The sequence below is a fragment of the Pristiophorus japonicus genome, unplaced genomic scaffold (assembly GCF_044704955.1).
Source record: "Pristiophorus japonicus isolate sPriJap1 unplaced genomic scaffold, sPriJap1.hap1 HAP1_SCAFFOLD_1535, whole genome shotgun sequence".
Taxonomy (NCBI): Eukaryota; Metazoa; Chordata; class Chondrichthyes; family Pristiophoridae; genus Pristiophorus; species Pristiophorus japonicus.
This window is the reverse complement of record NW_027251212.1, coordinates 29854-55424: the sequence shown is the minus strand read 5'-3', so window position 1 is coordinate 55424 and position 25571 is coordinate 29854. Positions and strand designations below refer to the sequence as shown.

General features: G+C 39.6%; 1 protein-coding gene across 1 annotated transcript in view; it reads left to right on the top strand.

Moving 5' to 3' along the window:
- Window positions 1–3524: 3524 nt before the first annotated feature.
- The window catches only part of LOC139242912 (dmX-like protein 1), a gene marked incomplete at both ends in the record, with an annotated part of 48022 nt that continues 25975 nt past the window's right edge, over window positions 3525–25571 (top strand). The window contains 6 exons of the mRNA XM_070870549.1: window positions 3525–3601; window positions 6777–6904; window positions 7389–7637; window positions 21063–21164; window positions 22125–22312; window positions 24971–25098. Coding sequence (XP_070726650.1) covers window positions 3525–3601; window positions 6777–6904; window positions 7389–7637; window positions 21063–21164; window positions 22125–22312; window positions 24971–25098 — 872 coding nt within the window. The remainder of the gene's footprint in view (window positions 3602–6776; window positions 6905–7388; window positions 7638–21062; window positions 21165–22124; window positions 22313–24970; window positions 25099–25571) is intronic.

The following is a 25571-nucleotide window of genomic DNA, read 5'->3' as shown; positions in this document are numbered from 1 at the left end:
TTAGCCCAACCTATATGTCGATTAAAGTCGCCCATGATAACTGCTGTACCTTTATTGCACGCATCCCTAATTTCTTGTTTGATGCTGTCCCCAACCTCACTACTACTGTTTGGTGGTCTGTACACAACTCCCACTAGCGTTTTCTGCCCTTTGTATTCCGCAGCTCTACCCATACAGATTCCACATCATCCAAGCTAATGTCCTTCCTTACTATTGTGTTAATTTCTTCTTTAACCAGAAATCCCATCTCCTTTTCCTTTCTGTTTATCCTTCCTGAATGTTGAATTCCCAGACTTGGTCACCCTGGAGCCATGTCTCCGTAATCCCAATTATATCATATTCGTTAATAGATGCCTGCGCAGTAAATTCGTCCACCTTCATCCACCTTTTTACGAATACTCCTCGCATTGAGGCACAGAGCCTTCAGGCTTGTCTTTTTAACACACTTTGTCCCTTTAGACTTTTGCTGTAATGTGGCCCTTTTTGATTTTTGCCTTGGGTTTCTCTGCCCTCCACTTTTACTTTTCTTCTTTCTATCTTTTGCTTTTGCCCCTATTTTACTTCCCTCTGTCTCCCTGCATAGGTTCCCATCTCCCTGCCATATTAGAACATAAGAACATAAGAATTAGGAACAGGAGTAGGCCATCTAGCCCCTCGAGTCTGCTCCGCCATTCAACAAGATCATGGCTGATCTGGCCGTGGACTCAGCTCCACTTACCTGCCCACTCCCCATAACCCTTAATTCCCTTATTGGTTAAAAATCTATCTATCTGTGACTTGAATACATTCAATGGGCCCAAGTTTCCACATGATTTGCGCCTGATTTTTAGGAGCAACTGGTGGAGAACGGACTATCTTAAAAATCGCAATTCTCCACATTTTTTTTTCTGCAGTTCTAGTCAGTTAGAACAGTTCCACTTTGGAACAGAATTTTTTCTTCAAATGGGGGCATGTCCGGCCACTGACACCTGATTTCAAAGTTTCCACAGTGAAAACGTACTCCAAACTAACTTAGAATGGAGCAAGTGAAGATTTTTGTTGAAACTGAAAAAACCTTGTCTACACATTAAAAAATCAGGCGCAGGTTACAAATTAGGCGTCCAGAACGGGGGGGGGAGGGAAGTCATTAAATTCTACAATAAATCCTTATTTATACTTTTACAAATATTATACAAATAAATCCAACCTGAATAAACATTTATAAGCAAAGAAAAGATTAAATAAACCATCTTCCTACTTGTGTGAAAGTGCTTCAGCCAGGGAGAATGCTGCAGGCGTTCGTTCCCGTGGGGGGGTGAGGTGGGGGAGGAGAAAGCCGTTCGTTCCCGCGGGGGGGAGGAGAAAGCCGTTCGTTCCCGCGGGGGGGGGGGGGGCTAGGAGAAAGCTGTTCGTTCCCGTGGGGGAGGAGGAGAAAGCCGTTGGTTCCCGCGGAGGGGGAGGAGAAAGCCGTTCGTTCCCGCGGGGGGAGGGGGAGGGAAACGGCTGCCTCAACTTTCTGAGGCTTCCTGCAGCTTTCTCACTGCTTTTATTAAAAAATGTTCAAAAATTAAACAGCTACAAAGAACTACAAAAATGGCCGAGTGCCAATGTTTCCTTCACACTGCACGTGCGCAAACACTCCAACGCGCACGCGCAGCGTTGCCGGCAGGAAAAAAACTAATTTAAATGGTACCCGCCCCCTCCCACTTACAAAATCGGCGCGAGTGTAGGCTCCGCCCCCGGGCGCCGCGCCAAACAGACAAGGAGCTGCAGGGTGCTCCAGAATCGCGCGTGTTTTTTCCAGCGCCGTTTTAGGCGCGAAAAACGGGCGCCCAGCTCGGAGGGGCGCCTGTTTTTTATCGTGTGGAAACTTGGGCCCAATGAGCTAGCCTCAACTGCTTCCTTGGGCAGAGAATTCCACAGATTCACAACCCTCTGGGAGAAGAAATTCCTTCTCAACTCGGTTTTAAATTGTCTCCCCTGTATTTTGAGGCTGTGCCCCCTAGTTCTAGTCTCCCCGACCAGTGGAAACAACCTCTCTGCCTCTATCTTGTCTATCCCTTTCATTATTTAAATGTTTCTATAAGATCAGCCCTCATCCTTCTGAACTCCGAGTAAAGACTCCGTCTACTCAATCTATCATCATAAGGTAACCCCCTCATCTCCGGAATCAGCCTAGTGAATCGTCTCTGTACCCCCTCCAAGGCTAGTATATCCTTCCTTAAGTAAGGTGACCAAAACTGCACACAGTACTCCAGGTGCGGCCTCATCAATACCCTATACAGTTGCAGCAGGACCTCCCTGCTTTTGTACTCCATCCCTCTCGCAATGAAGGCCAACATTCCATTCGCCTTCCTGATTGCCTGCTGCACCTGCAAACTAACTTTTTGGGAGTTTCATGCACAAGGACCCCCAGGTCCCTCTGCACCGCAGCATGTTGTAATTTCTCCCCATTCAAATAATAATCCCTTTTACTGTTTTTTTTTCCCCCAAGGTGGATGACCTCACATTTTCCGACATTGTATTCCATCTGCCAAACCTTAGCCCTTTCGCTTAACCTATCTCAATCTCTTTGCAGCCTCTCTCTGTCCTCTACACAACCCGCTTTCCCACTAATCTTCCCACTAAAATTAGTTTAACCCCTCCCCAACAGCACTAGCAAACACTCCCCCTAGGACATTGGTTCCGGTCCATTCGCTCCCTCCGGTCCGTTAATCAGCTCCATTCGTTTCCATCACTTACTTTCTAGTTTAGTTCAGTAAGTGTCCACAATTTCATAGTATTCTGTGATATGCAGCACAGGGTATTATATTCTTAAACAACGAATGTGACTCTTCGACAAGTTGAAGAGTGGAATTTATGATGCTGCCCTTCTGCCCATGAACTAACTTGATGCCCCGAATAAAATATTCTTAACATTTTATCTGGATTTATAAGTAGTTTCTTCCCATAAACACCATGTTCCTTTTGAAAATGTTACGATTTAACTGTCAAAAGATCAGAATAAAACCAATACACATTTTCTGGTAACTGCGAGATCTTTGTGGTGAAACTATTTTATTTTTCTTTAGTTGCCTTTTACTGTATAAGTAGTCACTTACTGTCTTTCTGGTTTGATTAATATGGGGATAGCAGCTTTTAGTTCCGGGGTGGCATGTGCTACTTTTAAGCCTTGGAGCTGTAAACAACTGCAATAAAGCACAAGCTTGATACCTACAATCTTACATGAACTCACCACCAGTTATTTGTTTTTGAAGGGTAGCAGTTACAACTGAATTAGCTCCTATGAATGAAATGTCTAAATAACCCAATGGCTTTCTTCTTTTTGTTGATGTATTATAGTGGATTTAAAATGTGAATGAAGCATACTGTACTTAATCACACAATTAGCAATTATTTAGGTAACTTTGCATCTTCTAATAAAGCTTTTGTACATAATGTGCTTAAAAAGAAGTGAATTTTATTTTGCCAGTATTGAGTAGCAGCCACAAATATGCAGTACTGTTGCTTCAACTGAATACTTATCAACTTATTTTTTCCTTCAGATCTATGTAATGCACACTGTAGCAGCTTCTCTGTCTGCATGCCTCTACCAGTGTCTTTGTGATGGCCACAGTTACAGGTAAGTGTAAATGCAGTGTATTGAGGTGAAGTCTTTATTTTCTTTTGATCAGATTTCTTCCCTTTATGAAGATATTCACTCCTGCAGGACTAGAATTTCACGGGTGCCAGGCAATATCCAATACCTTGTAACAAGTGACTATTTTACACGTGCAAGCCCTGAGAATGAGTCTTGAAAGAATATTTGACTTCGGGATAGTATCAGAGCAGAACTCAATCCTGTCCTCACCCAATATCCACATGCATGCACTTTCCAGCAGGGTCATAAGAATATAAGAATTAGGAGCCATTCAGCCCCTTGAGCCTGCTCCATCATTCAATAAGATGATGGCTGATCTACCTCAACTCCACTTTCCTGCACTATCCTCATATCCCTTACTATTTAAAAGTCTCTCTAGCATTGTCTTGAATATACTCAATGACTGAGCATCCACAGCCCTCTGGGGTAGAGAATTCCAAAGATTCACCACCCTCTTAATGAAGAAATTTCTCCTCATCTCAGTCCTAAATGGCCGACCCCTTATTCTGAGACTGTGACCCTTGGTTCTTGACTCCCCAGCCAAGGGAAACATCCTCCCTGCATCAACCCTGTCAAGTCCTGTAAGAATGTATGTTTCAATGAGATCACCTCTTATTCTTGCAACCTCTAGAGAATATAGGCCTAGTCTACTAAATCTCTCCTCATATGACAATCCCCTATCCTAGGAATCAGTCTGGTGAACCTTTGTTGCACTCTCTCTAAGGCAAGTACAGGTTCGACCTCCAAAATCTGGAGTTCCGGAATCCGGACACCGGGCAGATCCGTGGCGGGGTCGTCCGGAAACTGGAAAATGTTCCGATATCCGAACCTCCACCCCCCGCCTCAGCAAACCGACTTCGGCCCAACTTCGTTCGCCCCGGCCCCCCTCCCTCCCCTTTACCTCGGCTGCCCGACCCCACCTACCTCGGGCCAGACAAGGAACTCCTCCTCAGCGGTGGGGCCCCGCCCGATCAGCCCTCGGCAGCAGACCCCGTCCGAACACTTTCTCGGCACTTGGCCCCGCCCAACGACCTCATCGACTGGGCCGGCGACCCAAACAGCTCCTCGGCGAGCACCTGCCCCCCCCCCCCCCCCCCCCCAAGCCTCTGTCATTCTGAAATCCGGAAATAGCGGAGGCCTGGGCTCGGGTGATTCTGGATTCGTGACATCAGAAATACGTTCCCAAGTCCGGAAAAACATGAAAACCGGCTCGGCCTCAGTCCCAAGGTTGCCGGATTCGGGAGGTCGAACCTGTATATCCTTCCTTGGGTAAGGAGACCAAAAACTGTACATAATACTCCAGGTGGGGCCCTATATAATTGCATCTTTACTCTTATACTCAAATCCTCTCGTAATAAGGGTCAACATACCATTTGCTTTCTTAATTTCTTGCTGTACCTGCATATTAACTTCCAGTGATTCGTGTGCAAGGACATCCAGGTCCCTCAACACCAATAGTTCCCAATCTCTTAATTTAAAAAAATACTCTCTCTATCTATTTTTCCTACTAAATGGATAACTTCACATTATATTCCATTTGCCATGTTCTTGCCCACTCACTTAGCCTTTCTATATATCCCTTGAAATCTCTTTGCATCCTCCTCAAAACTTACATTCCCACCTAGCTTTGTATCATCAGAAAACTTGGACTCCTCTCCTCAAAATCATTGATTTAGATTGTGAATAGCTGAGACCCAAGCACTGATCCTTGCAGTACCCGACTAGTTATAGTCTGCCAACCCAAAAAAGACCCTTTTAATTCCTATTCTCTCTTCTGTCCATTAACCAATCCTCAATCCATGCTAGTATATTACCCCCAATCCCATGAGCCCTAATTTTGTTTAATAACTTTTTGTGTGGTAGTTTATCAAATGCCTTCTGAAAATCTAAATACATCACATCCACTGGTTCCCCCTCTTATCTATTCTGCTAGTTACAACCTCAAATAACTCTTAGCTCTTAAGTACATTTCTTCCTGACTTTACACAGAAAGCTTCGTAATCTTAAAATTTCTCTTGCTGTTGCATTTCTTTTGTCCCTTATCTATTGATCTCATAATGTATCTGACATGCATCATGCTCTGTCTGTTGCTGATGCATATATGTTTTCTCTCTTCTATCCTCCTGTTGCCTGTTCACTGTCCATTCTTGAGTTAGCCCACTCCTCACTCTGTCCTCCACTCTGTCCTCCTCTCTTCCTTAGCTGAGTGGACATATTCTCCCTTCTCACCACTCTCTCCTATTTGATTTATTTGCTGCTGTTCTCCACTTATTACTGCATTCCTTCCATCCTCCACCTTGCATTCCCTAGATGTGCATGGACTCCCTCCTCCACTGTCTTCCCTCCTTCTATTTCTCAGATGTTCTTTACCACCCTCACCATGCCTATCCTTCATTAGTCCACTTGTTTTATTGGCCCCATTCCTTACCTTCCTGTCCTATGTATCCAGTCACATGTACATTGTTATTTTCCCCAATCCAAAACAAACTTTTGCTTCCTTCACATACTCATCCCCATAATGAAACGCAGTGCTCACTTATCCTGCTTCCACCAGGACTCTATTTCTCACTTGCCCCTTCATCTTTCCCACTCTGTCTTTTGTGCGTGTACTTATTTGTTCAGTTTCTCAATAATGCCCCCTCTCCGCTTCACCACTCCCACCACGACCTAAACTGGGTTATATGTATGTTCTATGCCTGTCATACAACATTTTGGCCCATGCACTGCATTGCCCTCCTTTGTTGCAACCACTTAACTCCATGCATGATCTTGGTCTTATTTCCACTCTCGTGCTCTTGCTTTCTAGCCTTCCTCATTTTTAAGTACCTTGTGATATATTTCTCTCTCTCTCTCTCATTCTCTCTCTCTCTCTCTCATTCTCTCTCTCATTCTCTCTCTCTCTCTCTCTCACTCTCTCTCTCTCTCTCTCTCTCTCTCTCTCTCTCTCTCTCTCTCTCTCTCTCTCTCTCTCTCTCTCTTTCTTTCTCTCTTTCTCTCTTTCTCATTCTCTCGCTCGCTGCCTGGTGCTCTGTCTTTTTCTTTTCTATCATAGTTTCCTCCTCTGCCTGAGATTTTAATATGAATTGATAGTCATTTTGGGGATCACATAAGCTAATGTTCCAATGAAGGAAATAAACTTGTGTTTTATCTCTTTCAGTTCTTCATATGCAAACCAGTTCACTGGAATGGTCTATCAGAGCTTTCTGTTTACACAGCAACGTTCAAACAGAGCAGCAAGTTTAGATGGCACAGTAACTCCCAATACTTCCCCTGACCAATGGCCAGGTAAAAGTTATATATAGATAGATATTTATTATTCCTTTTATTCAGTGGGAAAATAGTCTGTTGTATAACTTGAAAATATTATGTTTTCATTCGACCTCCACGCACCACTAAATAGGCTGTTGTCTAAATTTGAAGGTGGGAGGAGAAATCACCACACTAGTTAGAAATTGATGTTATATGGATCCTCAACTCCCATTAAATATTAATCCTTGTTATGGAAGTTTTGTTTTGTCATTGCAGCAGCAGGTTGTTAATTTTTCAGTACAATTATTCACTCTTACAGTTGTGTGCTCCTTCCACATTTATTCCCGTTTCTAGCATTAGGTAAGTAGTGCTGCCCTTTAAGATATGAGAGATAGGGAGAACTAACAAATGAAGAAAATGCAGCAATATTTCTAAAAGATGTTCCTAAAAAAATAAATAGTGATGATAATGTTTCTCAGAAGAATCTGAAATACATATTTTCTACTACTCTAATTTACAGGTATAAAGGAACTCATTCGTCTCTTAAATTCTGCTGGAGATGACGACAAGCCCAAATTGACAGTCCTACTCTGTGAGGTGTTGACAGCAGTTTACCTTAGTCTTTTTGTTCATGGCCTGGGAACACATTCCAGCAATGAGCTATTCCGCCTTGTAGCTCATCCTCTTAACAGCAAGATGTGGGCCGCAGTTTTTGGTGGAGGTGCCCATGTACCTATGAAAAGCCAAATCCCGCCTCAGCCTGTTCTAGGTTTGTTCACTTTTTTACCATCTTATGTTTATGCAAATGGTATTTGTATAAAATTCTGATTTAATACAGTTCATTAGCATGTGTGCTTGCCAGTGCAACAGCAATATAGAAATAAAGTGAAAATACGAGGAAGAGATAAGACAACATTTAAGTTAAGAACCTTCATCAAATTTGATCAGCTCTGATGGAAAAATCTCAATGAAAAATGTTAACCTGTGCCCTCTTTGATTGCTGAAGGACCAGTGCTGTATTTTCAGTGTTTACTATTTTAATTTGTTTTGTAGCATTTACAGTTTTACTTTTTATTTAGTAATATATTTATATTACCAAGAACAAAACCAAAACTTTCATCCCCATAGTCATTGCAAGAACAAAAATCTATGTAACAATATTATCTGGTAAATCAGGTATCTTCCAACAAAACTATCTTATGCTATTTATCCTCCTTCAATATTACTTAAGAATTTTCTACAAGAAGTTTTCTCTAGTCTCTCCAGCATTTATTATTTTTGTTTGGAATTTCCTTATTGAAAATTCATTGCTAAGAACATAAGAAATAGGAGCAGAGTAGGCCATACTGCCCCTCAAGCCTGCTCCGCCATTCACTAAGATCATGGCTGATCTTTGACCTCAATTCCACTTTCTTGCCCGATCTCCATATCCCTTGATTCTCCGAGACTCTCAAAATCTATCTATCTCAGCCTTGAATATATTCAGAGACTTCCACAGCCCTCTGATGAAGAAATTCCTCCTCATCTGTCTTAAATGACCTCCCCCTTATCTTGACACTGCCCCAAGTTCTAGACACTCCAGCCAGGGGAAATAACCTCTCAACATCTACCCTGTCAATCCCCTTCAGAATCTTGTGTGTCAAAAATGTGAAGGATTACTGTTGGAGCTTTTTTTCAGTTTGATAAGTACATTAGCACAGAAAATGAAACCCAGTAAACAATTAAATCAGATATTGTTTATCTTGCTCTGTAAATTAACAGTTGTGAGTATCCTGCTTACTGTATGAACATTTTTTTAAATATTCTCAAATGGTTTTCTCTTGGAGATTTTGTTGCAGCAATGTATTTTTGTAAATAATAGTCAATTTGTAGTGAGAATCTACATTTTGTTAAATAATTGGCTATGACTAATCTCCCAACTGGGTAGAATATTTTTGCTCCATTCCCAATTTCAATGGCATTCAGAAGTTTAGATCTAACATTTCAGTCTTTAGCTTCACTCTCCCAGATCACCTTGGACTCAGCTTTATACACACAGTCCAATGTACTGCACTGATCATGCTGATAAAATTAGCTGACAATAGTGGCATGAAGGAACTCAATGAATTAAATGGTATTAACTTTTTACATAAGTATCCTGAAAAGCTGTGTTGTGTAATTTGTTGTCAGCTTTGCGCAGACCAAAAAATATTAGCCATTAGATGCACGATATTAGGATAAGTGTATATAACCAGAAATGTTGCAATAAAGTCCTCAAGCATTAAACAATACATTGAGTTCCCTCAATAGTCAGTAGTAATAAGAACAAGTATTATATTTGAACATGAAGAATAGACAAGGCAGTACAGTGTGTTGTAGCACCTATGCATTGTGGGGCACAGATTCAATTCCCTACTGCACTGAGTTCCTGATCTTAGTTGCACTGTTGTGAATAAGAACTGTGCAGCAGCCTAGCAACCTTTCCACAAAAGAGACAGAGAAAATAGGTGAGAAAATTGTTACTGGACTTTGTGTGCCTACTAGGAGCTGGGTCTAGAGTAAAATGGGCTTAGCAGCAGTTTGTCTACCTTTTCTCTTAACCTCAGGAGGTGTTTTCTCCAGGAAGGGAGAGAAAAACAAGGGCACATTTTTAAGTAACAGAACCATAGAAATACAAGTTGAAATCCTTTTAATTCTCAGTAAAGTGAGGTGGGATGCTTTTTTTTTTGAACAAGTGCAAAATATTGTACAAAATCGAGTGGGTATAATGAGGCAACCAAAACCTTAAAATAAAATAGCCAAGTTCATACTGCAAACCTTTAGAAACCATTCACAGGATTGTGATAACTTTTTCAGAATCAACTTGTCTTCTGTTGCCATACTCTTAATTGCTCCAGCATGTCCCAGTGGCAATAAATTCCCTGGCTTCACTCTTGCAGGTTTCTACCATTTTCTCTCTTAATTTGTGAAGGCATCATAAACTGCAGAATCGAGGAGGTGGTTTTGCATGTCATGACATATGTTCACAGCCCCAAGTGACATGGTGGGCATTTAGTGCTTCACCCTGTTTTGTTACCATTTGTTGGTTGGCGACTCAAAATTATTTTTAAACTTTGGACCATCAACAACCCCTTTGCTGTTGACCTCGTGAATACTGATGCAGAATTCAGTTGGACATAATTTTTCAGTGCACTCTAATCTCTGAAATTTTGACATTTTGTGAAGTTTTTTAAAAATTAAAAATCTGATCATTGTTACACAAAATAAGGTTGTGAATTATTTAGATTACTTGCCTTTGAGTCTGTGTTGGAGGAGGAAGTAATTTGAAGTTTTTTTAATCTTTGCAAGTAATGTAGGCAGAATACAAAACTGTAAAGTGTACAAAGCTAGTTTATTTCACTTATGAAGACTCAAATTCGAGCAATCTTCACCGTTACCATTGTTTATACTGTACCTTTCGGGCACAGCATTTCCTGGTAATGAGCTGTAGATTATTTCTCAATATTCTATAGTTTTTATGTTGCTATCGTTAATCCTCTCTATATAAATGTTAGCACTCACCAAGTACACAGAGCACGTTAATGGCTTATATTTGTACTGATGGCACTAACCTTAAATAAAACTCTCTTGTAAAATGTAAACCATATATTTTAAATGCATACTTTCATGATTTCAAGAAAGTTGATGGCTGTAGGCTATTCAGGCTTTGCACATTATGTCCCCTGAACCTTCATGAAGATTGCTGCCTTATTTTCACTCTAAGAATCCATATTTTATTCAGCAGGGGAGAACATGTACAGATATTTTCTCAAATAATTGTACAATTCTATTGCACAATACTTACAAGAGAAAGATTTGGTATATCCGGGTTATCTTTACAATTGTGCACACATGATGGGCAGCAGACTATTTGAGTAAAAATAGTTTGGCAATGGTCTCTCAGATTTATTATTCTCTAATGCTTGTGTATCCGAATTATAATTTAAATTAAAATTAAATGTTTTTAGCATGAATACGATAATGAAACTAAGAGCTCCAAACGGTTTACTCTGATTTTCCAGCCTTTTAAAATTCAATGCTTTGTGGGTTTTTTCCCAAATTTAAGTGTTACTATTCATGTACTCACTCCTATTGTTTGGTAGTACGTCAGCACTTAATGCATGCAAATAGCTATGTTCACGGAAATAAGAGCAATGCATGATAAACATTTGTTCAGTATCCACTGTTTGTAATTCTTTATGTATTGCCTTCATGTTTTTCCAGCAGCAGATTGATGCTTGTTTATTTTGACAGGGTTACCTGAGCATAGCCAACAGCAGATAGTAATGTACTCCGTGGATTGTGTGGGGTTTTCAAAAGCTCTTGCAATCTTCAATCCTACGTGTTCTGCAAGTGCAGCAGGCAAGATAAATAGGGCCCGAGTATTTTATATAGTGTCTGTGCATAGGAAGCAATTATTTAAAAAAAAGTGAATACTGCATACTTTTGTTTTATTACTGCTTTTTATTATTGCTTTAGTCTGTACTTTTGAAAAATCGTTGCATTTCTAATGTTTTAAATGCTTTCTTTGATGTGTTAAAAACAAAACATTATTGTAAAGTTAAAACTGTGCCTAAACAAGTTCTTAACATATCAAAACTGTCAATTTATTCAACTTGCTATACACATTTAAGTAGAATTTCACAGATTTTCAGCATCTACCACTTCTATCAGTAGCATCTATTACAATGAATCGTTCTGATAATGTCTTTTAAAATTGCATGAATTAAAAGATTATAATATTTTTAAAGTAAGATGGTGCTATGATTAGTCTTGCACTCAATTATGTCATCACCATGAAATGCAATATTGGGTGGTGATGTAATAGAGAACAGCACTTAAATAAATCAGATTAGGAAAAGGGGAGGTGCAACGAGACCTGTGTGTCATGGTACATCAGTCATTGAAGATTGACATGCAGGTACAGCAGGCGATTAAGAAAGCAAATGGCATGTTGGCCTTCATAGCGAGGGGATTTGAGTACAGGGGCAGGGAGGTGTTGCTACAGTTGTACAGGGCCTTGGTGAGGCCACACCTGGAGTATTATGTACAGTTTTGGTCTCCTAACTTGAGGAAGGACATTCTTGCTATTGAGGGAGTGCAGCGAAGGTTCACCAGACTGATTCCCGGGATGGCGGGACTGACATATCAAGAAAGACTGGATCAACTGGGCTTGTATTCACTGGAGTTCAGAAGAATGAGAGGGGACCTCATAGAAACGATTAAAATTCTGACGGGTTTTAGACAGGTTATAGATGCAGGAAGAATGTTCTCAATGTTGGGGAAGTCCAGAACCAGGGGTCACAGTCTAAGGATAAGGGGTAAGCCATTTAGGACCAAGATGAGGAGAAACTTCTTCACCCAGAGAGTGGTGAACCTGTGGAATTCTCTACCACAAAGTTGTTGAGGCCAACTCACTAAATATATTCAAAAAGGAGTTGGATGTAGTCCTTACTACTAGGGGGATCAAGGGGTATGGTAAGAAAGCAGGAATGGGGTACTGAAGTTGCATGTTCAGCCATGAACTCATTGAATGGCGGTGCAGGCTAGAAGGGCCGAATGGCCTACTCCTGCACCTATTTTCTATGTTTCTATGTTTCTGTTGATGGTGATGTCTTCAGAATCCACTCAGTGACATTAATATAATGTGCACATAGATTTAAAATGTTCAAAATTTAATTTTAAATACTACACCAAATTTGCAATAAAATCAGAATCTATGATGTGGATCCATGAGGTATGGCTTTTATCTCCCATCATTATGCTCATTTTTTCTTTTCTTTGTTCACCAGGTGTGGTGATGTGGCAAGACCACATTCATTGTCCATCCTTTGTTACATTGTCACTATGTAGTGAGGACTAGTGTCCTGCATAGGAGTGGCAGGTTCCTTTCTCTGAAGAACATTCGTGAACCAGTTGGATTTTTGCCGCAATTCAGCAGTTTTTATGGATTTCTTGAATTTAATTCATAACTTACTAAAATTGAATTTGAACTCCCATAATCACTATGCTACCTTACACAGACCAGATCAGAATTTGGTTCCACACAAGTCATCAGTGAAGTCCAGTCATCAGATATAAATTGTATACTGCAGGTGCTCATCATGTCCCATTATAAATGCCAGCCTTACATTATTCTGAGAGAACTATTGTAGTTTGAAAGGTATTTTGTTCATTTTCAAATGTAAACTTTCTGTCTAATACATGGTGTTGCATTTGAAATAACACCGGATAAATTACTGTTTTGTTAAAATAGGTAAACATTCATTTTAAAACGAAATAATTGGGTTACATTTGTTGCTTTGTACAGAATAATGCACATCATAGTGAAGTCCAGATTTTACTTCACTTGAGACAAAACCTTTAAAACAAATCTGCATCTCCAGAACTTTCTGGAAAAGTAATTGCCATAACAGCAGTGTGCAACAGGTAACTGTTACATTTTCACTAACCCTCATTAGTCAGAAAAAAACTTTCCCATCAGTGCCATATCTATTACATGATCTGTGAGATCAAAGTTTATGTTTACCTGCAATTAATTTCAAATGACTTCTACCTATATTTACACACATGTAATTAATGATTTCAAATCGGTTAGCGTTCCTAGAACTGAAAATGACAGATGGAGACCCACCTTGTATGACCTCCAGTCAAAATACTTTGAAAGAGCCATCAATGGAGGAAACCAATTGAAGGAAAAATTGTTTTCCTTTTAAACCTTAATATAATATATAGTGCATAATGATATGCTACTCAGCATCCTTACTTGAAAATTAAGTTGAAAGTTGATGACGTAAAACTTTATAGAGCATATGAAAGGAACCAGTAAAGCAAAAATTAAGATTTCTTAAAAAGATAGACATTCTTAATGACATTACCCCATTGAATTGACTACACCTATAGTAGGTGAGCAATGACAAATAAAAGAATTACAAGTACTACAGGTACCTAAAAGAAGTTAAATACTTTGTTTTTTTACCAATAAACTGCTCAAGAGGCTAAGTCAATATCAGATACTACATGGCAAAGCCATTACATCTTGGTATACAAAGCTAATAGTTTTTTAAAAAATGTTCAACTCAGGAAATAGCTTTTTCTGCAACTCTGATAGTGGAAGAGGAGCATGCTGTGTATCACGTGGTACCATGTAAGGAGATACCATTTTGTACCATTCCAATTGTGCCCAATATTTTCTTTTAGTTTTGAGACAAGTAAGTTGGACAGTATTTAGGGTTAGAGTTAGTAGTCTTTCCTGATTCGTTACATTTATATCTCCTAAATTCAGAGCATTATCATGCAAATAATTGAGTAATTCTTCAGTTAGTATTCCAATATCTATTGGCATCCAGCTAAAGAACTGCACAATTTTGTTGAATTTGTCACTCAGGACAATATATTAAATGAAAGCACCTTTCTCACCCATTTCTAGCATACTCTTCAGCCAATATCTTCGATTTAAATTCTCTGAAAGTAGATTTTATGATGTCTTTTGCATTATCTTTGACTTGCACAGATTTAAGAACACAAGAAATGGGAGCAAGAGTAGGCCATTCAGCCCTTCGTGCCTACTCTGCCATTCAATAAGATCATGGCTGATCATCTAACCCAACTCCATCTTCCCGCACTATCCCCATATTCCTTGATTCCTTTAGTATCTCAAAATCTATCGATATCTATCTTGAATATACTGAACGACGAAGCATCCACAGCTCTCTGGGGTAGAGAATTCCAAAGATTCGTAACCCTTTGAGTGACGAAATTCCGCCTCATCTCGTCCCTTTACTCTGAGACTGCGACTTTTGGTTCTAGACTTCGTGGCCAGGGGAAACATCCTCCCAGCATCTACCCTGTTGAGTCCTTCAAGAATTTTGCATTCCAACGAGATCACCTCTCGTTCATTTAAATTCTAGGGAATATAGCCCTAGTCTACTCAATCTCTCTTTATAGGACAATCCCCATCATCCCAGGAAACAGTTTAGTGAACCTTTGTTGCATTCCCTCTAAGGCAAATATATTCTTAATTGGGTAAGGAGACTACAACAATACACAGTTTCACCAAGGCCCTATATAATTGTGTGTTCTTTACTCCAAACCCTTTGTAATAAAGGCCAATATACCATTTGTTTTTCTAATTGCTTGCTGTACCTGTATGTTAACTTGCTGTGAGTCGTGTACAAGGACACCCAAGTCCCTCTGAATACCAACATTTCCCAATCTCTCTCCATGTAAAAGTATTTTGTTTTTCTATTTTTCCGACCAAAGTGGATAACTTCATACTTCTCCACATTATACTCCATCTGTCATGTTCTTGCCCATTCACGTATCCCTTTGCAGCCTTTTTGCGCCGCCTCATAGCTTATTTGTACCGTCAGCAGACTTAGATACGTTACACTTGGTCCCCTCATCTAAGTCATTGATATAGATTGTAAATAGCTGAAGCCCAAGCACTGATCCTTGTGGTACCCCACTAGTTGCAGCCTGTCAATCCGAAAATAAGCTGTTTTATGTTCTTTAACCAATCCTCTATCCATGCGAATATATTACTCCAATCCCATGAGCCCTAATTTGGTGTAATACCTTAATGAATGCTTTTTGAAATTTCAAGTACGTGACATCCACTGGTTCCCCTTTATCTACCCTGCTAGTTACAACCTCAAAAAAATAACACATTTGGCAAACACGATTTCTCTTTCATAAATCAGTGTTGACTCTGCCCAATCATGTTTAATTAGGAGGGGGAAAATAGAGTATGAGAGTAAGCTTGCAAGGAACACAAATACTGACTGCAAAAGCTTCTATAGATATGTGAAGAGAAAAAGATTGTTAAGACTAATGTAGGTCCCTTGGAGTCAGAATCAGGGAAATTCATAAAGGGGAACAAGGAAATGGCAGACCAATTGAACAAATACTTTGGTTCTGTCTTCACTAAGGAAGACACGAATAACCTCCCGAAAATACTAGGGGACCGAGGGTCTAATGAGAAGGGGGAACTGAGGGAAATCCTTATTAGTCAGGAAATGCTGTTAGGGAAATAGAAGGGAGTGAAGGCCGATAAATCCTCAGGGCCTGATAGTCTGCATCCCAGAGTACTTAAGGAAGTGGCCCTAGAAATAGTGGATGCATTGGTAGTCATTTTCCAACATTCTATAGACTCTGGTTCAGTTCCTATGGATTGGAGAGTAGATAATGTAACCCCACTTTTTAAAAAAGGAGGGAGAGGGAAAACAGGGGTATTTGGACTTTCAAACGGCTTTTGACAAAGTCCCATGCAAGAGATTAATGTGCAAAATTAAGGCACATAGTATTGGGGGTAATGTATTGACGTGGATAGAGAACTGGTTGGCAGACAGGAAGCAAAGAGTGGGAATAAACGGGTCCTTTTCAGAATGGCAGGCAGTGACTAGTGGGGTGCCATAGGGTTCAGTGCTGGGACCTCAGCTATTTACAATATACATCAATGATTTAGACGAAGGAATTGAATGTAATATCTCCAAGTTTGCAGATGATACTAAGCTGGGTGGCAGTGTGAGCTGTGAGGAGGATGCTATGAGGTTGCAGGGGGACTTGGGCAGGGTAGGTGAATGGGCAAATGCATGGCAGATGCAATATAATGTGGATAAATGTGAGGTTATCCACTTTGGTTGCAAAAAGAGAATGGCAGATTATTATCTGAATGGTGACAGATTAGTAAAATAGGAGGTGCAACGAGACCTGGGTGTCATGGTACATCCGTCATTGAAGGTAGGCATGCAGGTACAGCAGGCAGTAAAGAAGGCAAATGGCACGCTGGTCTTCATAGCAAGGGGATTTGAGTATAGGAGCAGGCAAGTTTTACTGCAGTTGTACAGAGCCTTGGTGAGACCACACCTTAAGTATTGTGTACAGTTTTGGTCTCCTTATCTGAGGAAGGACATTCTTACTATTGAGGGAGTGCAGCGAAGGTTCACCAGACTGATTCCCAGGATGGCAGGACTGACATATGAAGAAAGAATGGAATCGACTAGGCTTATACGCAATGGAATTTAGAAGAATGAGAGGGGATCTCATAGAAACATATAAAATTCTGACGGGACTGGACAGGTTAGATGCAGGAAGAATGTTCCCGATGTTCCCGATGTTGGGGAAGTCCAGAACCAGGGGTCACAGTCTAAGGATAAGGGATAAGCCATTTTGGACCGAGATGAGGAGAAACTTCTTCACTCAGAGAATTGTGAATCTGTGGAATTCTCTACCATAGAAAGTTGTTGAGGCCAGTTGGTTAGATATATTCAAAAGGGAGTTAGATGTGGCCCTTATGGCTAAAGGGATCAAGGGAGAGAAAGCAGAGTGGGGTACTGAAGTTGCATGATCAGCCATGATCATATTGAATGGTAGGACCAAGTGGCCTACTCCTGCACCTACTTTCTATGTTTCTGTTATAATTTTCTAAGTGCCCTGTTACCACATCGCTAATAATAGATTCCAGTATGTTCCCTACTACTGATGTCAGGCTAACTGGTCTACAGTGTCCTGTTTTCTAGAATCTAGGGAATTCTTACAGATCAAAACCAATGCATCCACTATCTCTGTAGCTACCTCTTTTAAAACCGTAAGATGTAGGCCATCAGGTCCAGGGGATTTGTCAATTTGTAATCCCATTACTTTCTCCAATGCAGTTTCTTTACCAGTACTAATTTCTTTAAGTTCCTCATTCTCTTTGGTTCCCCACTATTTCCAGAATGTTATTGGTGTCTTCGACCATAAAGACAGATACAAGGTGTTAGTTTAGTGTCTCTGCCATTTCTTTATTCCCCATTATAATTTCTCCTGTCTCTGCCTGTAAGGGGATCCACGTTTACATTCGCTAATCTCTTCCTTCTTGCATATCTATAGAAGCTTTTAAGGACATAAGAAATAGGAGCAGGAGCCTGCTTGCCATTTAATAAGATCATGGCCGATCTGATCATGGACTCAGCTCCACTTCACTGCCCATTCCCCATAACCCTTTATTTCCTTATCGCTCAAAAATCTGTCTATCTCCGCTTTAAATATATTTAATGACCCAGCTTCCCCAGCTCTCTGAGGCAGCGAATTCCGCAGATCCACAACCCTCAGAGAAGAAATTTCTCCTCATCTCAGTTTTAAATGGGCGGCCCCTTATTCTAAGATTATGCCCTCGAGTTCTAGTCTCCCCCATCAATGGAAACATCCTTTCTGCATCCTACCTTGTCAAGCCTCCTCATAATCTTATACGTTTTGATAAGATCACCTCTCATTCTTCTGAATTCCAATGAGTAGAGAGCCAACCTACTCAACCTTTCCTCCTAAGTCAACCCCCTCATCTCCAGAATCAATCTAGCGAACCTTCTCTGGACTGCCTCCAATGTAAGTATATCCTTCCTTAAACACGAAGACCAAAACTGCATGCAGTACTCTAGGTGTGGCCTCACCAATACCCTGCACAGTTGTGGCAGGACTTCTTTGCTTTTATACTCCATCCCCCTTGCAATAAAGGCCAACATTCCATTTGCCTTCCTGATCACTTGCTGTACCTGCATACTAACTTTTTGTGTTTTATGCACAAGGACCCCAGGTCCCTCTGTACTGCAGTGCTTTATAATTTAAATGGAGAAAAATTGCTAATTGTTTTTCTCTCTTTTTCTGCTAAAGTGGATAACCTCACATATTTTCCCACTCTATCTGCCAAATTTTTACAATCTGTTTTTATGTCTCTTGCTAGCTTACATACACATTCTTTCTTTTCAATTTCTTGGTCATCCTTTGCTTAATTCTAAAATCCTCACCATCCTTTTTTGGCAACATTATATGCCTTTTTGATCTAATACTATCTTTAACTCCATGTTAGCCATGGTTGGACTACTAATTCTATTTTTTTCCCCTTATGGGAATGTGAATTATGAATTCTTTAAATGTTTGCCATTCGATCCTACTTTCGGACTTAACGAAATCACTCTCAAACTCAGTATAAAATTCTATCATATGATCACTCTTCACCAGAGACTCCTTTACTACAAGGTTGTTAATTAGCCCTTTCTCATTGCACAATACTAGATCTAAAATAGCCTATTCCCTAGTTGATTCCTTGATAAACTGATCTAGAAAGCCATTTTGAATATATTCCATGAACTCCTCCACACTATTACTGCAAATTTGGTTTGCCCAGTCTTTAAAATCCCCCAGGATTACTGTATTACCCTTGTTACATGCACCTCTGATCCTCTAATTTCCTGATTTATACCCCGCCTGACACTACAACTACTGTTACGGGAGTCTGTAAACTACTTGCATCTTGCATCAGTGTTTTCTGCTCCTTCTTGTTTCTTAGCTCCACTCAAACTAATTCTACATCTTGATTTTCTGATACTTTATTATCAGGGCTATCCTTCCCCCCCCCCCCCAACCACCGTTTACATTTTGCCGATCTCTTTTAAAGTCAAGTATCCTGCAATATTTAGTTAGCAACCTTGGGCACTTTGCTACATTGTTTCCACAATGGTTATTAGATCAAACCCATTTATTTCTATCTGTTATTTCTGAAAGCTCAGATAATAAATGTATTTTTTTTGTCGTCATACAGCAAACCTTAACTTTAAAAGTAGTTACCATTCTACAAGTCATGCATATGTAGAGAGCGAAGTTATATTTGTCCACTTTTCACTTAGTTTGAGGCAAATTATTTGAAGACCGTGAATACAAGACACATTTTTAATTTTGTTTCTTGGAAGAGAAGATCTTGCAGTCTCATTGAAATGAAATGCATGATTAGCTGGAACTTTACAGTATTTGAAGTTGGATTACTGTAATGTTATATCCATTCAGGAATGTGAATGTCTATTTTCCTGATTAAATTGGCATTTGGATCTTTCAGTTTCACCTCTGATAATATGCTGTTTTTTGTAGACAGACTCCTAGAGGTTCTAGTTTTGTATATTTAGCAAAATCTTTATTTACAAAAAAATTAGTTGCGTAAGATTTCTAAAGGTTAGCCAGAAGCATTAATGTCTCATGATGCTATTCATGATGCAAGTAAATAATTGAGTTATTCTTCAAACCAAATGTTGTTTGAAATCAGAAATCTAACCATGAACTAGTATAACCGTTTATTGCTTCTGTTTTTAAGATTCTTGTTATCGACTTTAGTTTAAGAATTTGGTTATATGGTGGATCAATAACAATTGGACACACAGCTCTTCCATACAACAACATATAATAACATTCCTTTTTAACTTTTATTAAAATATTTATATATTTATCCATGTAGGCTTAAGTGTGGATACATTTGTTGCAAGATGAAAGGTTTTTATTCCTTGTTGAAAGAGTATTTCTTACAAGATTTAAATAGAAGACTTAATGACGCTATGCTTTGATGGGATGAAAGTCAATGGAGAGTCTCCGGGTATGATGGGTTTGGGGCAGTCTCAACTCAATTCATAGTGAATGTGGGTACACTTCCAAAAAGTACTACCCATAATTTGCTAGTTTGGTATTAAATGGACAGTTTTAAAGAGACTCTTACAAGATAGCTACTGTGGAAAATAGAAAACAATCATACTGATACATTTGGGAGGAGGTTAAGCTTAACTTGTGTTGTTGAGTCAGAATAGAGCTTTATATGGTACTTGTTTGTGCTGCACCTGACTTGAGATTGTGAAAAAGGATATTCCCTTCCTCACCTTCAGTACATAAATTCTCCATTATACAAGATAATTAGAGTAATGAATTTTCAGGGCAGCTATACAAGGCAAATGGTGCTTATACTCCAGTTTCATAACTTGGCCAGATATTTTCCTATGTGAATATGCTGAATTGTTACTGCAAAATAAAAACTAATGTTTAAGAAATGGGTTGATCAGTTCACTTGAAACATGTTGGGTCTTTTTTTTCCAGAAGTGCAATACTCATTTTGTAGCTAGAATAGCTCTGACAAAGTACACTTTCTAGCTGCCAGATTGTGATGGAATTTGAATCCATGAAAACATGGTGTGCTGTGCTACAGTGCTACTCAGTATTTGAAACTAGGGATATATTATGATTTGTATTTACTTTTACCTTAAATATTATAATATCTGTATTCACAGAAAGAGGCTTTTGTTTCGATGGGGAATCTTCATTTTATTTTCATGTTTCTCTCTGCTTTATTTTTTTCACACAACTTTTCATTGCTTTTCCACTGAAGCGATAGAAACTGTAGGAGAGTTGTCTGACCCAGAGCTGCAGCTTCATCCCTACCATTTCAGTATGTCTGAGGCTGAAATAGTTAAGGTTACTGGTGAGGTTGGTGAGTAAATACTTGGACTGCCTAGTATTTTTGTGTTACAGCTATTCTAGTTAACTATCACCAAACAAATACTAGACATGCCGGTAGCTAATATTGTGAAGGAGTTGTTGCATTTTAAACTAACTATTTGAAATCTTAAACTATTTGAATGCAAACAAATCCATGCAAAAGTGTCCATCATGTTCAAACAGTGAAAAACCTAAAATGCTTGCAATTTCTTAGTGTGTGTTGCACATGAATATTAACCTTGTCAATGTTGGTCTGATTGAGCTGCAAAATGGTTACCTGTAGAAAGGGAAAATATGCTTCTGGTTAAGTACACAGAAAGACTATCTATGCATGTACTAATTCTGTATATATTGCTATCATACTGCCGAAGTTTAGACAGCACACCATTTTTGGTTTTATACAAGAAAAGCAGTAGTTAATTTTTTTTAAACTAGTTCAGATTTTATTTTTTTTTAATTATAACACTTTGTTGATTAACTTTTCTATTCCTTTTTATGTCTGACTTTTTGCAAGAAATTTTAAAAATTCTGTTTAACCAGTTGGCATTTTCATTCCTTAAATTTCAGTTTTTGCATGTATTTGCATATCTATACTGCAGAATGGAGGTTATATGCAAACATTATTATATTAGCCTCTTCTGAACAGATGTGCTCATTAGAGAAATTTACTTTCGGTACTGGGGAGTGTTGGTATGAATTTGTATGTTTGTTGTCTTGTGTGAAGGAGGCTGATGTGTAATTGTACTATCATTCACTTGTATTTGTACTTGTTGATATTACAGCTGAAGTGCTTATCCTTTGGCCTGTTTTCAATTTGCTTTTTGTGAGTGGAAGAAAATATTATGAAATTGCATTGATATGGCTATTATGTTCTGGTAAACCTGTTCCCACAACAAATAGGTAAACAAAATGTGATGCATTGCATATTACTCTTTCTCTACTTCCTTTACAGTAGTTACTCCTCCCTCTGATGATCAGCATCACAGCCGTTTCAAGCGCATGACATCAAGAACAGTAAGCAGAGAATCCAAAGCAGCCTCACAAGGCCATCCCCCTCGAGTTGTCAACCAGGAGATTCCAGTTTATAAAGAGAAGTTTATCCCACCTGAGCTTAGTATCTGGGATTACTTCATAGCAAAGGTAATAATTTTTAAATGTTTGAACAAGATTAATATCAGGTCATTGAAAACCATTAAAATACACACAAAGAGGTTAAAATATATCTGTATTATGTATTGGAACTGATGGACTGTGACCATATTAATGCATATGGAAACTCGCCAGGTAAACATCAACAAAATGGTGATAACAACAAAAAAAACTCTTTTGGGAGAATGCACATTTTTTTTTATTCATTGCCCTCGAGAAGGTGGTGATGAGCGAGCTACATGAACCACAAGTCAGGGAATGAAGGTACTCCCATAGTGCTAGCAGTTTGATACCGTTGAGTGGCTTGCTAGGCCATTTGAGGGCAGTTAAGAGTCAACCACATTGCTGTGAGTCTTGTCGCCGACAACATGCAGAAACCAAGCGCAGGCAGAGGAAGGAGCATGCGGCAAACCAGACTCCCCACCCACCCTTTCCTTCAACAACTGTCTCCCACCTGTGATTTAAAAACTCTAATTCCCACATTGGACTGTCCAGTCACCTGAGAACTCACTTTTAGAGTGGAAGCAAGTCTTCTTTTGAGGGACTGCCTATGATGATGATGATGATGGGTCTGGAGTCACATATAGGCCAGACCGGGTAAGGGTGGCAGATTTCCTTCTTAAAAGGACATTAGTAAACCAGATAGGTTTTTATGACAATCATGGTCACCATTACTGATACTAGCTTTTTATTCAATTAACCTGAATTTAAATTTCACAGCTGCTGTGGTGGGATTTGAACTCCTATCTCCAGATCATTCGTCCAGGCTTCTGGATTACTAGTCCAGTTACATAATCACTACAGTACCATTGCCGAGACATTATTGATATTGGGGTTGTTCAATATGTACATTATTTGCCGTTGTTAATTACAGCCAAAATAATTTAGACATATCTGCCATACCACTCTTTGGAGTATGCATATTTTTTGTAAATTTGCTGGATGGCACAGGTATTTTCATGCTTCTTGCCTAAAAGCTGAATTGCTTTACAGACAACTATAGCCTAATTTTTGTGTTCATTTCATATTCAAACACTTTGTAACAAGCTGATTGCAGGCTCAGGACCAGTGGCTAATTAGGAATGCAGACTATATCTTAAAGCAAGTGAGGTTTATTCACCCTTGTGGTGTCTTGCATCGATGAACAAGACAGTGATAGATATTACTTTCCAGTCTACCTCTTATCTCTCTCAGTTCCTTCCTTTCCAAACACCTCTCTCCAACTGAACCATTTCTGTGCCTTTTATTCTGGCTGGGTCATTCCTGATTGAAGGCAATTAAGGTCAACAATTTCTTAAAGCTGCACTGCCTTTTATATAACTTGAAGTTGTAATCCTATCTCGGATACTGAGCTCTCAACATCCTGTGGCTTATAGATGGTGCCTCTCTCACTCTGTTGCACCTGAAGCAAAAACAGAAAATGCTGAAAACACGCAGCTGGTCAGGCACCATCTGGAAAGAATAGACAAAATGTTTTGTGTATGCACCCTTCATACAACGGGAAGAAATTATAGATGAACAGCATTTAAAAAGGAACAGAACAAGAGAAAGGAGGAGTGGAAAAAACAACATAGCCGCACACACCGCAAAAGAAATAGAATGATGTGGAGAACAGGAGAAGGCTAAATGACACAAGTACTATTAGTACAAGACAATAAGAAGCATAATGTGTTGAAATAAGACATGAGACATATAGGGGGCATTTTTAAAACCTAAAAGCGGGTGGGTTTAGTTTCGATGGGAGGTTAAAAAGCTAAAAATCTGAAACCGTAACCCAACACGCATCGAACCCGCCTACTTCCAGTTTTAACGGAGGCTGGTCAAGGGGTGGGCGACCAATCTGCTCTCAGGAGATGGGTTGTTAATTGAAATATTTTAATCAGGCTGCACACCCTCTTTTTAACAGTGATTCTATTTTTAACCACAGTCGGCCAGGATTCCCTGGGCTGGGGAAACCCAGGCGGCTGAGAAGTTCTGAATCCATGAGGTAAGTGCATTGCTTATGGCCAGGAGGAGCAGAAGTGTTTGCCCCAGACCAAACAAGCTTATCCAGTGCACATCTCCACCAATGTTACCCTTTAACATCTGCGTGGGCCATTCAAAATTCTGCGCACGCGCGGTTTTTCTATTCAAAACCCGGCTCACCGGCTGTGTGGGACCTGCAGAGCAGCCGCACAGCTTAAGGGGAACATTGCTCCCCACAATCCCACCCCCCGCACGGAACACCTCGGCGGTAATATCTGGGCCATAAGAGTGCATACACTTTCTGTTTTGTTTCTGATCTCCAGCATCTATAGTATTGTGTTTTTTGTTCCTACTAATCAGCTTATTCAATTCATAAAGAAAGAAAGAAAGAAAGAAAGACTTAGATTTATATAGCACTGTTGACGCCCACCAGACATCTCAACACACTTTACAGCCAATGGAGTACTTTTGGAGTGTAGTCACTGTTATAATTTAGGAAATATGGAATAAATGTAAAAAGAATAAATGAGTTTCACAGTTGGTGGATAAAAAATGCATACTGAAAACTATGCAAAGGTAAGGCTATAAATGGCTAGATATTGCAGTACATTTAAGTTAAATCTAGAATCAAATTTTTAATCAATAGTTGCAACTGTTATAAACTGCATATATACCTTCCTCCAGCCCTTCCTTCCCCCATCACAGAGCAAAATTGAGTATGATTCAGAAGAGAGCCAGGTCAGTGATGATGAGGAAGATGCTTTTGCTTCAGACATACAGCTTCAAGAGCATTCTAATCCTAATTCTTTCAGGTAAGAGATACCTTGGTCTGTTTTCATTTGATAAAAGCGACTGATATCATCTTTTTCTCTTCACCAAACTTTCTTACCCTTTTGGTTTCTCCTTTAGCCCCATTTTCTTTCCATACTGGGTCACGCAGTTCTTGCAGCCAAAATAGGAAGCAACGTGCTTGAAAATTATGGCTATAAGGCATACATTAGTAACCCATGATAACTCTTAAGATTTTTCCTGTGAGGAGTTACTCTCTTCCCCACAAAAGCTATTCCATAATCTATCTACCAGATGTTACATTTTGCTTTGCAAAATACTTCACTACACTGCTTTTTAGAAAAGGGTTGGGCAGCACAGCGAACCACCGCATTTTTGTAGAATCAAAGGATGATGCAGCATAAAAGGAGGCCATTTGGCCCATAGTGCCTGTGCCGGCTCCTTGATAGAGCTATCCAATTAATCACACTCCCCTGCTCTTCCCCTTGGCCCTTTA